Source organism: Pleurodeles waltl, chromosome 10 (assembly GCF_031143425.1).
Source record: "Pleurodeles waltl isolate 20211129_DDA chromosome 10, aPleWal1.hap1.20221129, whole genome shotgun sequence".
Classification (NCBI taxonomy): Eukaryota; Metazoa; Chordata; class Amphibia; order Caudata; family Salamandridae; genus Pleurodeles; species Pleurodeles waltl.
The window spans coordinates 818149746-818163933 of NC_090449.1; the positions used below are offsets into that span (position 1 = coordinate 818149746).

At 42.5% G+C, this 14188-nt stretch overlaps 1 protein-coding gene across 2 annotated transcripts in view; it reads right to left on the bottom strand.

The window, feature by feature from the left end:
* The window catches only part of KIF15 (kinesin family member 15), a 930781-nt gene that overhangs the window by 903557 nt on the left and 13036 nt on the right, over positions 1–14188 (bottom strand). For both annotated transcript variants that reach the window (XM_069211483.1, XM_069211481.1), the window contains exon 2: positions 3063–3099. In XM_069211483.1, coding sequence (XP_069067584.1) covers positions 3063–3099 — 37 coding nt within the window. The remainder of the gene's footprint in view (positions 1–3062; positions 3100–14188) is intronic.

The following is a 14188-nucleotide window of genomic DNA, read 5'->3' on the forward strand; positions in this document are numbered from 1 at the left end:
TTTAGAGCAACTTTCAATCGCAGTTGAACAATCCCACTCGATCATAAACAATCTGATATTACCCAGGCTCTTTGATATAGGTAGGCAGGGGTTGGAAGAACCGCTGACAGCAGATGAAATTCAGACTGCAGATAAAATTCTGACAGCTGATCAGTCGTGTCCCACAGGGAAAACGGAGACCAGCTTAGAATCTTTAAGAAATATGTATTGTGCTTGGTCCCACAGCTAATGGGAATGTACAGTGTAGTGCTGGAGTTGCCATTTGACTTGCGAGGAGCCATAATCTTGAAAGCACTAAACCACTGGAATGTGAATCATACAGGGCCATCCACATACTTATCTTAGAGACTAAGATCCATGGATGGAAGGTGATGGTGAACAGACTGATAAGGATAATTAGAACCTGAATACATCCACATCAGAATGGGTTAATGCCAGACTGCAACACCCACAACTGCCTTAGGAGTCTAAATATTGCACTGGTGCGGACATCAATGGTAAAAGAACGGAAAGTCCTGATATCCAAAGATTTATATAAATTTTTTTTTTTAAAAAGCCTTCAATTCAATCCAATGGTATTTCATGTTCCACCTGCTGGAGTGTATGAACTTTGACTCCCTCTTCTGCAAATATATATCAGTACTATGCTCCAAACCATGGGTCAGGGTAAGCCAGGAACTATGTCCACTATTTTCGCTACTAAATGGGGTACGCAGCAGGATCGCTCCTTGCCTCTCCTCTTCACCTTAGTCATAAGGCTGCTGGCGGTGTGGGTTAGACGAGATGTACAGCCAAGCGGTTTACGATGTCCTGGGTACCCCCATGACAAGGTAACACTATATGCTGATAATGTTCTGGTGTATGTCAGTCTCCTTGAGACCTCCTTACCTTGTTTGATGCAAATGCTTCAGATACGTGCAGAAGCACAGAGTTTAAAATTTAATTGGACCAAATCCACACACATCCCCCTGACTGAGGCATACGACGAAATAGGAGCAACCACTAATCTGCAATGGGCAGACCAGAACTTCAAATGCCTTTGTATCCATATAACACTTAGCAGTAGCAGACATGGATCTTGAACATCACACCCTTGGTCTCCCAGGTATGACAAGATATGGATAGATGGGAAAGTCTCCCTTTTTTAACATAGCAGGCAGAGAAGCACTATTTAAAAAGACAGCCCTTCCATGACTGCTCTACATTCTGCAAAATGTCTCTTACGAAGTACCAACTACATTATTCCAAACCTTACAATCAGCAATAGTGAAGTCTCTGGGGGTTTTTTTTTGGGGGGGGGGGGGGTGGGTTGGGGGGCTGGCGGGAGGGAGGCGACCAGCTTTGTATTTCATATCATAAATGTGTGTTGGATCCATACAATGGGGCTCTGGTGATCGCAGGTATTAGGTTGTACTAGTGGGCTAGTCATATTGTACTAATTAATGAACGACTATTTGCAGCTAGAGAAGCAATAGCAAGAGCGGCTGAGCTCCTGGCCCATAAAACAACATAGTACACTCAATTTACTTTATGGTTTGGACAAACACATCAACCACCTGCTCTGCATCCCAGACATCGCTGTCATATTACTAGGTGTTTGCATAAATCACAATAGCTGGTAAGGAAGAGGAAATCAAAAATGTCCCACACCCTGGTGAACAATACTCCAGACCCTTTGTTGGCACTGAGAGCGTGATAGAGCACGATGTGGTTACTCTGAAGAAGAGAATTAGATAGAAGACAAAATGGCCCCCAGAGTATGTCCGTGAAACTGAGGATGACCCAGGTTAGATATCTGCACAGGGTATACTACAGCCCTATACTATTAAGTAAAATGAAGCAAGGCGTAGACCCACAATGCCTGAGATGCAAGCCGGTCAAGGCAACGCTCCTGCACTCGATGTGGGAGTTCCCAATAATACAGCTATACTGGCACAGATATTTGACATTTTATCCCTGGTAGTGGATAGGCAGATAGCACCAGAGATTAAATTGGTATTGTTGGGGTTGATTAACAAACGGGGAGGCAAACGAAATACCAGATTATTGGTAGCGATGGGAGTCACTGCCAAAAGAGACAGAATTTGGCACTGGAGATCAGAATCGGCCAACTGTAATGTTTACTCTACAGATAATAATGTGTAATAATTACGAGGCTATCGCAAAATATACATATATGTTACCACGTGGAGAAGGTATTTCATGTTTGGTTGTTAGAATGTTCTATTGAATTTTGTGACCGCTTTCAATATAGCAATAAAATTAATAAAACGTTTTTTTTTTTTGTTTTTTTTTTTTAAAGCACAGAATTGACTCTCCTGCATTTCAGAAAAAACACAAACTATATATATATTTTAAGAGCACCACTACCCTACAAGCTAGGAATCAAACAGTTATCTGTTGCTTGTAATCCTGAATTGCACCTTTGCTGTTCAGCTACATGGTTTCATAGGATTGCTCTAGAGGTACCACTGCACAAATACAGTAAAGCATAATAATGTAGAATGTAAACTGTAAACATGCTACACGGCTCAAACGTGACTAAGCATTTACATATTGATGCTGTTTCAAAAGACACCTTATCCCAGTTTAGTTTTCTTGCGTCCTTTTTAGACCTTCAACGAAAAATGATTGGGGTGGGGGCAGGATCATCCTTTCACAACTTAAGTGACTAAACAAAGAGGCACCAAGTGCAGGCCTCTCAGGCAATGTTCGTAATTTTCAGAGTGTAAGATAGGTACCTTATGCAACAGGCTTCTAGGTAGACTCACGAGTTTGCACTAAAATTCAACAATGTACCACCCTTTCCTAGACCAACCTTCAATAGTTATCTACCGGAAAAACATCCAACAGACAATAAAAGAACCAACACAGGGGCAATACAGGTTGGAACAGCTAGGCATCCGGATTTTTTTTTTTTTGTTTGTTTACATTGGGGCCAATTTATCCAATGAATGTATAGTAGTTGTACCATCTACCAATATCTCATGCCCTTGGTATGTAAACGTGGATTTTAAAATGGGGACACTTTTACATTAACAACCAGCCTTTGAACTTCCTACCTTGGTGACTGAAGCGGTGGTGCATCACCAGACTCTCCTAGAAAGAAAGAAAGAAAGAACATTTTTTTTTAGATTACTTACAATTTGAGAAAACAACATTGCCAACAAGTTGAGACTATGATTTTTTAGGAAGCTTGAAATTCGCATTTTATCACCATTTTGCATATTCCCTGTAGACTCGATATAGCTAAGTCCAACATGTTTATCTTCACAAGACAATCACAATATATTCAAGCATTCAATAAGGTCAGACATAACATGGTCCTGACCAGAATGGCTTTGATCGGAGTCAGCAGCACAGTATTAGATTGGATCCACTCGGACATGTCTGATTGCTATCAGGCGGTTGCCCAGGCCCCTTTCCACTCGGAGTTCACAACCACTAAACATGGCGTTCCACAGGGCTCCCCTCATAGCCCAACTCTTTTCAATATCAATATGAGGCCCCTGATCACTCTGAATAAATCTCACAATGTCAGTTTAATCAACTATGCAGATGACACCCAGCATATGTTGTCACTGGAAAGCAACCCGCATACGACAGTGAATTATTTTCATGACTAAAACAAAATAATTGGCTGGTTGAACTCCAACTTTCTTAAATTCTGTGGTGACAAAATGGAGTTCTTGTGTTGCTCAGTAAACAGGCCTCCATCACCACTTCCCCTGAACCTATGGCCAGTGCCTACAGACTGAGTGATCTCTCAATCAGACTCAGTCAGAAATATCGGAGCGATGCTTGAAAATAAACTAAGCTTGGAGCGCCACGAGAATAAAGTTGTTGGCACCTGCTTTTCGTTCTATGCAGGGTGGACTATTGCAACACCCTCCTGCTTGGTGCCTTAGAATTACTGGTAAACAGGTTATATAGAGTTCAAGTTTCTGCTGCAAAGTTAACTCTGAATAGATCTTGGAGACCCTCAGCCTCAAAGGCACTGAAGGATCTTCATTGGCATCCACTGAGGCAGAGAATTATTTTTAAATACCTTTGTATTGTTTTTAAGATTTTCCAGGGTCACAGTCCAGTCCCCCTGCAAAAAAGGATAAGGAGATATTTCCCAGGTAGGCGTCTCCGCTCTTCAGCCAATCTTGTCCACGTTGCTAGATTCAGGAAATTAAGACATGGTGGATGAGCATTTAGGATCAGAGCAGGCCAGCTGTGGAATCAATTACCTATCTCCCTTTGCTCCCTGGGCAACCATTTCACTTTTAAAAAGGCTTTATAAAAACTTGGCACTTCCCAAAATAAGTCCTGCTTCTCTAGCATATTCCTAGTTCTAGCGATCAGCTTTGATCTAGGTAATGGCACAGCACCAGGATACCAGTTTGGTGGCAGTGCGCTTTACAAATACCTAAATAAATAAGTCTGGTTCTTCGAATGCTCATCTTCACTGGATCTGATCATGTGAACATTTATCAGCATTGCAGTTCATTAGCAGATCAAGATTGGCTCTTGTTACCAAAAGGTACATAGGGCTGTACGGAAATTTGGTGGTCACATAGGCATATAGTAGTATGCAAAAATGTGATGGATGGAATGCTTGAATAAAACTCAATCAGTAGTAATTAATTAGGTAACAACCTAGACCAAGATATACCTGGCTGATAAGCCATGACTAGGGCAAAACCAGCCCTGGGTTGCTTGTGTTCTGGTGGAGGGAGGACCTGGTCTGGCAGTTCAGGCTGGATTGTTCCTACTGGAGCAGAATCAAGACAGATTTGCATATAGCTGGGGCCAAACTGAGGTGGCATGGGGTGCAAATTAACAATGGACTGTGATGCAGCCAGAATAATTCAGAGTGGTTGAGATTAATTCAAGCGTTCCATCCATCACTTTTTTTTTAATACACTTTACCGGAAGGCGTACAAACCAGTGGGGCAAGCAGACTCCGTAAAGGCAAACAAAGTGCCACCAATCTCTAAGAAAAAGTATTATTACAGTCCATTGAAGTATGCACTGTAGTCTTCCTCTCCCCACCTTCCAGTCAAGAGAAGGTGTACACATTTCTGCAAACCCCTTATCCGCACACTCATCTATTCCCCCCCCCCCCCCGACTCCACTTGCCTAACATTAGCACAGGCATAACAATTCACTTTCCCTGCCAATAGCGCATCTCGTTTCTGTACTCCAGCACAATGAGTCCAAGTTCTAGTTGGCCTCCACCACCAAAACCACAATTCTCATTGCAGTTCTTCAAAGGGTCCGATTAGGGGGGAAAACCTTTTCTTTCTCTTTTCCTCTTCAAGCACATGCAATACAATACCATGAATACATTAAATACATTTTATAAAGCGCACTGCTGATTCCAAGGAAGAGTACTGGTGCTAGCAGCCAAGATACCAGTGATGACCAAGACTTGAAAATTCTGGAACATAGAGCCTAAGCAGCAATAAGGAAAGCCACAGATGTTTGCATAAAAATAATTCAGTGGGGGCAGAGCGCAGAGCAATAAAGAGAGAGTTCCAAAGTTTGACAGTCAGGAACACAAAGGATCTGCCCCCATTTCTCGCCTTGCGCACCCTTGGCACTTGTAATAGCTTCAAAGCATTAGATGGCACTGACACCAAACTTTAAGCCTGTTCCCCAAGTACAAAGGATCTTGTAGATGAAAGGTTCTATGGGCAAAAGTGAATGCCTTTAATTTAATTTGGATGGTAATTGGCAGCCAATGAAGATGACACAGGTAGATAAAAATTGATCGGCGCGCTGGAACCTTCAGTATGATTTGTGCTGTTACATTTTGGATGATCTACAGAAGATGCAACAGCTAACATGCCCGGCCCGGATAAGAACAATTCAAATAACCCTGCTTGGATGTAACCAGAGAACGCACAACAGTCTTACGATTAACTTCAGGCACTAGATGAAGCATTTTTCTAAGTGATTTTAAGGTGAAGAAAAGACTAGCAGATACAGCCTTAACCTGTGTTTCGAAAGACAGATTAAAGTCAAATTTAAAACCTACATTTCTCACACATGAAGAAAGCACGGGGGTGGGAGGCACAGGGTCCTGAAAGCCACCAGTTATGGAATTTTGGATAGTGACTGGTGCCAAAAGAGTATTTCAGAATTCAATTTGAGGCAACTGTCAATCATCCATTCCCATACCACCTTCAGACAGTGCTTGAAAGAAGTCAGCGCTTCCAACGTATTATTCTGGAAGGCCAGCAGCAGCTGAGTATCATCAGCATATGAAATGATGCTTAGATCCCAGGCTTCCATCAGGTTAGCAAGAGGCGCCAAATAGACATTAAAAAGGGTCAGAATGAAGGCCGACCCCCTGAGGCATCCAGCAATCAAGTGGTTTAAATGTTAAAGTAAAAGGGGCAAGAAAAACCGCCTGTGTCCTGTCTTCCAGGTAAGATTTAAGCCAAGCTCACGGCTGGCTTTGGACCACTGCATTCCACAACCTATTAAGAAGGATAGAATGCAAGACCATGTAAAACGCCAAAAACAAATCCAGTAGCACAACCACTGCCACAGCTACTGCTCAAGATTGTCCTTTATGAATTCAGTGTCCTCCAGGAGCGCGGTTTCTCTGATGTAACCTGACCAGAAACCAGATTGCATAACATGTAGAAAGTGGTTACATGCAGGAAAATGGTGAAGTTGTCTATTAACCGCCTTTTCCCAAATTTTTACTACTGCTGGAAAAAGTGAAATAGGCCTAAAGTTACTAAGCACTTTAGGGTCTGCATTTGATTTCTTCAGTAGTGGGAGCAAAAGGGCCTATTTCCTGCACACCAGTACAACCGAAGACTCCAGGGAGGAATTCATCAGCTTGTTCAGAATGGGTCTGACAAGTGGAGTAGCCAATTTCAGAATGTCAGGAGCACAGTGATCAAAAGGTGAGCCAGACTTAATGTTGGCCAATAAAGAAAGAGGATCCACCAGGGAGATCGGTTCAAATTTCAACAATAGTGGGTCAGAAGAAGTCTGGCAAGTTGACAGGGCCCTCTGCAGGGAAACTGATTATAAATTCCTTTGATTTTATTGAGGAAGTGGTCATAAAGGTCTACAAATAAACTAGCCGGATGAGTCAAACAAACTTGTGTGGCACAAAAATGTGCACATTAATATTCGCACCCCTTGGCGCTTTAGTTCATCTTCCCAGAGTGCATTGGTTCAATATGGTTTAATGTGCTTGTATTGGTTATATTTTTCCTTTTGTTTTTTCCCCCATTGTGTAAATAGCTGCTATTTTTGTAGTTGAAAAACTGTTATTTTGTTTGCTGCGTCTTTCAAGAATGCACATTTAATTAAGTATATAATTACAACATAAATTAAAAATCAAGCTACAAAAGAGGAAAACAATGGTATTAATTCCTAAGAGGAGGGGAGAGCGCCCACTGAGTTTTCAATGTGCATCATGTGCAAAGGCTCTCAAACGCAACCAAAATTAATTTCGCTTTCAAGAATCACTATGCTATTTTACCTAAGCATGTAGAAATAAAGTGTTTTAAAATACCTTTCCAGGAATAATGGTTCTACCGAAGATTTTACATACGTAGCTCCGATTTCTTTTTTAAAGAATATATGTAACTTACTCTGAAAACTATTGTTTGACTGTCCTAATCCGCCAGGGCAGTTGTAAGCAGCGCTGCCCTGGGACTATGACTTAGTTCACCGCCAGCGATTTCATGGCAGTAGTATAGCTACGAGAAGGCTGGCAGAGAACTGATGCAGGGGGCGCTCTGGCCCTGCACCCTAAGCACTACAGCATTGCCGCCGGTTCTATTACAAACTAATGCTGGGCATCACTTTCTTCTCTTTCTGTGAAGCATGGACCAAGCACAAATTGATTCAACTTGATTAGCATCGGTCAGCTGATGGCGCTGCGATTCATGTAATATTTCGTTCATTGCCGGCACCTCGCTCCATCTGCTTTACCCCAAGCGGGTAGATGCGCATGTTGCACACTAGCCTCTCCATCACTAAAAGACATTTATTTGTAAACAAACGAGTTCTTGCAGAAGTGTTGTACATACTAACAAGCACTCACATCAGATCAAAGGCATCAGATGCTTACATAGATCTTAGGTTGAAATTGACGTTAACCTATGGAAAAGCGAGTAACGTTCCATACCACTCCGTTATACTCCAAGCTACTATCTTTTAGCCATTCTCGGCAGCAGCCATGCTGCTGTACGACATTGCTAGAAGACATTGGCAACACCAATAACTCTAGCATAGGCGAGAGCTATTGGCTTTGCTATTGCTGGTTCTACAGAGGTCTGCTAAAATTTGTTAAACACAGTATAATTATCTATAAAGCAGACACAGCTCCTTACTCATGGATCCTACTTGAATATAGGGTGGTTGTGCTGAGGAAAAGTCATTACCCTACCATGAAGTTTCTCTGTGAGGCGATTTTACCTTCCAATTCAGAGTTCCACAAGAGGTGGGGTAATACGGCAATTAGAAGGATTTTTGAAGGGCAAGTCCGCGAACGAGTGAAAGTGATGAGCGTGCGGTGGGCATGGTTAAAAGCCCACATAGATACCAACACGTAGGAAAAGCAGCACTTGCGCGCTGCTATGCTCAGTCTAAAAAGGTCTAGTTTCCTGAGCAAATTCCTCTGGTTAAAATGTGAACAGGTAAAAACCAAGTGCTGGACTGAAATTAAAGCCAGACTTAGAATGCCAAGTTAGAAAGCTCAGAATGAGACCAATACATTTTTCAAGAATCCACAAGCTTTGCTTTCTTGGACAATAAGGTAAACGATTTTTAAAGTATGCTGGATTAACAGGAAGAGACTATTATTTTCAACCTTATCCTTTAGAGACTTCAAAAGTAAATACCTTGCACAGTGTCTAAATGAGCCATCAAACCTTAAGCTAGTAGTAATTTTGTCATGAATGGGCTGTAATGCAGAGTAGTTTCTTTCCATACATTTGGAATTCAACTATGTTCCATACTGCAGCCCTACAACTTTATTAAAGTCAAAGTACCACTGATTTTATAAAATAATCACTTGCTAATAAATTAGGTCCAGGCGCACAAGTTGGTTTAGCACTCCTAAAAAGGTGGAACCCCTTACTTTAAATACAATTACAGCCCAAACTTAAAAAGTGCCCAGAGAAAATACTAAGGGCCTAGGTGGCATTAATCCCAGTAATTATTTAAAATGTACTTGCTACATGCTTAAAACAATATAATAATCATCACCCAATCGCACTCTTTTAATGTGATCCAAAACCTGCCAGTAACAATTCGTTTATGATCTTGTAACAAGGATACCAAAGAACAGATTGTGCCAAACAACTCTCCATATAATGGTCTAGCTATCTGTATTCCCTTTAGCAACCTGTTAGAGAACAGAGGAAATAGAATTCATCTCACTTTTACTCACAACTGGCTGAGAAAGATTGGAACTGTTCTGGCAAAATCCAACCTATTAGCCACAGCTGATGACAAGATGCTACAGAATCCCCATTTTAAAGGGATACTGAAGTAACAATGGAGTGTACTAAGAAATTTAAATTGGAGCAAGCCCTTCACAAGGCCGAAAGGACCCCAACTGCCTACTTAGGAAGCAAGCCATGTCTTTTGAAGATTACCTGGATACAATTGTACTAGAAGGTAAGAGGTCACAGTGGATTAGCTTTAGATTGGGCCACTTCCTGTTTGCAGAAGCAGTGGAAAGCGAACAACAAAATAGAGTTTGAACGCACTCAATCAGTAGTGTATTTCCTTCTCTTTTGTCTATCATGAAGCAGATTAAAGAGATCTGATTAAAGCCATTGCTCAATGCAATGTCAGGGGGATTAGGACAATAAAGAGTTGTCATGTGGTTGATGTTGACACGACCGAGGTAACAACCATTGTGGAAGTGGCCCAGTGCCTTAGTGGAACCTAGCAGCAGAGGACACAAATAACCCAAATAGCTCAGAGTCACAATTATCATAGCTTTGGCTCTGCTGTGGAAAGTAAAGATAGTATTAGTAAGAAATCAATATGCCTCACTCTAGGCGTAGAGGCAAAGTTAATAGTGGCTAAACACGGACCATTATGTATCTGGCCTGTTACCTGTGGTTTTGCCTATATTTTAACAGTTTTTGGTAAAGCTTTATATAAGTTCCTATTAACATTTTGTATTTGATTTAGGAAAGTTAGGTATACACTCAATGGTCAAATACAGGTGCTTACTTTGAATGTCTATCTAACAAAATATCTGTACCACCCCTGGATAGGTCTCCTTCTTTGTCTTCTCTCCAAGTGGTCTTGAAACGCATTACTTCCCTGACCTACCAGATCCCATCTGTTATCCTTTGTTACTTTCTTTATATGGTTTGTGAAAGACAACTCTGAAAGCCAAACGGTCAATAAGTAGAAACATCTCCCAGGAAGCGTGTTACCAATAAGTGCAGAGTGTTTTTTCCTTTTCATGCATCATTCCAGCGGCATGTGCAGGACTGCTAATAACAATGTTATCTTCTTTGATCCAATTTTCCCATAACCTTTGCCTTGGATTTCAATTCTGGGGTATACCCATGTCCAATACAAATATATGTACAAACACTTGCTGTTCTCACCATCCCTACACACATTTGAAATAGTTGGCCTTCTTCTTTGCCTGCTTCTAAACCTGGACTGTCAGTTTTAATAGTCAATAGATTATGATACGCTAAAATGCACAGAAAGGTACTTATTCAAGACTTTAGTAATACAAGTTTCCTACTCAGTTTCACGGGTGAGGAGTGGTGATTCCAAAAGGACAACTACTTATTTGTTTCTTCATGTGGACTGTTCTAATCTACAAGGTTACAATTAGAGTTGATGATTAAAAAAATAAATTTTGTGACCCTTTAAATAAAATTTCTTCTTTGGTATTCAGCTCTGGAAAAGGCTGTGGATTAGCAATGGACCATTGCCTGTCTGTTATCCAACTGTTAAATGGCATATAACACACAAAGTCCTGTATTTAATCTGTGTAGGGAGCTGGGCTCTGGTTGTGATACCCCTCAACTCCCCACTTTTTGCCTGTTTTTTTAGATGCAACTCTGACTAAGTGCACTGGGTCCCTGCTAACCAGGTCCCCAGGGCCAGTGTTCCTTCCCTAAAACAAGACAACAAGTCTCTTGATCTCCAAGTGACCAGGCCCTTCAGTCCCCTGTCAGTCCCCAGTAAATGGTACCTATTGTACCTAGGGCATGCGTACTGAAGAGGGCCCCTTAGAGCTGCAGCACAACTTGTGCCACTTTGAGGGACCCAGTGCCAACCTTATGCAGACTGCCATTGCAGGGTGCGGTGGAAGGTGCTTCCAAAATTGAAAACACAACATGGCACACAACCAGTGTGCCATGAAGCTATTTTAAGTACATGTGCTGGACACTGGTCACTACAACTTCCCTAGCTACATGATGGCTTCTCTGAATGTAGGGATGTTTGGTATCAAACATCTCAGATTAATAAACCCTCACTGATGCCAGTGAGGGAATTATTAACAACTGCCCCCTTAAGGCACCTTAAAGGTGCACCCTGAAAACCTACTAGTGAACTGACTGTCTGATCCTGACCAGTTCAGCCACCATAGACACGTTTCTGCGCCCCCAAGGTGAGAGCCAGCACTCTCAAGGACCAGAGACAAAAGCCTGCACTGGGTAGGGGTGTTATCACCTCACCCAGGCAAGATGGATATTCCAGGGAGTGCTGCTTCAAAGGCATAGTCACCTTTGAAATGCGACCCAGGTCTCTCCGGGTGGTGGATATGACAGGTTACCCCGCCCTCCCACCCCTCCACCCTCCCCCCCCCGTCCTGACCCCACTTTTGGAGAAAGGCCCGGTGGGAAAATTAGGCAGATTAGGAGGAGAGCCCCACTTCATGCTAGTCCCACCCCTAAGGTGGACCTGCTGAAGTGGACACTACTTTTTAAATTCCTCGATCTTGTTTGGAAGTAATTAGGCCACTAGGGTTAGGGTTCTGCCCACTTTCCAGCAGAAGTGGTCAAAGAAAGGGTGTAGCTACTATAAAGGGGGCAGACCATTGGCTACCGCCTGGCACTCCCTGTAACGTCCCTAAATGGAGTATTTAGGTGGCACCCCCAAGCTCTAGAACACAGATCCTGATGACCTAAGAAGCAAAGGACAAAGAAGAAGAGTCACACCTGCAGAAGAGGAAAAGAAGAAGCAGATGACTTGAAACCAGCCCCTCCAGTCTGCCTGCTGATATCGACAGACTCTGCCCAAAAGAGTACTTGCCCTGCAGCTGAGCCTCCGAGAATCCCAGGAGAACTGCCTATCTTCTACAAAGAGTGAGAATCCCATGAGCAGCTGAAGTGTTCTGCAGCAAAGTTTCAAGAAAGGACTTTGCAGCCCCTGGAACAGCAAGGACACAACACACCTATGCACCAGGCGACCACGGCCCGAGGCAAAGCCAACCAATGGTGCCAGCCCAGTTCACCAGCTCAAGAGTCCGAGTCCACTCAGGTTTCACCCTTCTTGGAGTCACCAAAGTTGCCTACAGCCTCTGCATGCAGGCCCCCTCTCCTGCAACCTTGTGGTGAGAGAAAACCCAACACCTCCAGCAACCACTGCACCTGTCTCCCCTGACCCCATCTGAGGTGGGTCACTAGTGTCAACAATGTCCCCCGGCTCCTATGACCTCCTAATGTCCCCCTGACAGCGAATGATCCCGGGTGAGAAAACCTGACGCCAAAGGACATCCTTGCATCCGTCGCCACTGGGCCCTGGAGAAAAGGACCAAAGATGCACCTACGTCTCACAGCACCCCAAGTGTACAACCTACCTGTTTGTTTTCCCCGCCTGGCATCCTAGCCTGAGCTTGCAGCGTGTCATCACAAGGACCAAACTCCCATAGGAAACCATTGGGCACACAACACCTTACTGCATCCCTGCTCCAGCTGCCCCATTTTTGCCCGGAGTGACCTGCTGGTGTGGTTCTGATCAGTGCCCAGTACTTACCTTAACTCCCTGGGGTTGGCTTTTTATGTTGTTGTTAACCCCATGTTTACTGAACATTGTTTTCCTCCACAGGGTAACATTAAGAGAACTCTGAAAATTGCATTGTGTTGATTTCTGAAACTGCAAAGTATTTATGCTTAAAAGTCTACTTACCCGACTACGAAGTTCTTTGGTTTGAAACACATAAAAAGAATTGTTATTTTTCTAAATTGGTCTCAGATTTAGTCTTCGAGTGTGTGTCTCATTTATTGCCTCTGTGAGTACAACAAATGCTTAGCACTACCCTCTGATACGCCTAACTGCTCGCCTACACTGCCACAAAATAGAGCATTAGTCCTATCTACTTTTGCCTCTGCAAACCAATTGGGGATCCACTGGACACTGCATGGTGTACTTCTTTTTAGTGAACCAAATATAGAGCCAGCGTCCCACAGTCTTCGCTTTTACCTTAGTGTTTTCAGTCTGTTAGTTCTCCTTTGTTTGAAAGTCAGGTGTTTACATAAGCTACCAACTCAATAACGATTATTAAGACAAAGCCCATCAAAACAAGCACTTCAAGTATTTAAACACAGAAATATATAATTGAATCAACCTATTTACAATATAATATATTCAGCTACCTGTAAGAAATTGCATTGTATTTGCATTGATATAGCAATTACTACCTCTGATGAGGCACTGAAGCCCTTTGAGGTGGGTAGTAGTCTCCTCCGCAACCTAAAGTTAGTGGTTTATCATATAGTTAGTGATTGCTGTAGATTTGCTTGGTAGATTAGTCTTGTGCTCAGAGAACACCGAAGAATTTCCTCTTTTTTCAAGTGGGGATGTATTAAGTTATCCAAAATGAGGTATACTTATTAGAGTGAGAACGCTAGTCAAAAAAATAAGGGTGAGTAAATAGGGTGGAGGAGATTGGTTACTGTGACAAAGCAAGAAGATATTAAACAGAATGAGAAATTGTGATTTGTGAGATTGGGGTGAGTAGATAGGTTAGAAAAGTTTGGTAGTAAAGGAATGATTACCAAGAATGAGAGTTTATGATTTGTGAGAACAGTAGGATTATTTACTGAAGCATAGTACAGGGTAAGGTGGCAGGCATCTACAAGGGTGGTGTTAAATTTAGAGGCAATAAGGCATGAAGAGGATGCACGATAAGGACAGAATCATTCAACCAGAAAGGCAGAAGATAGAATAAACGCAG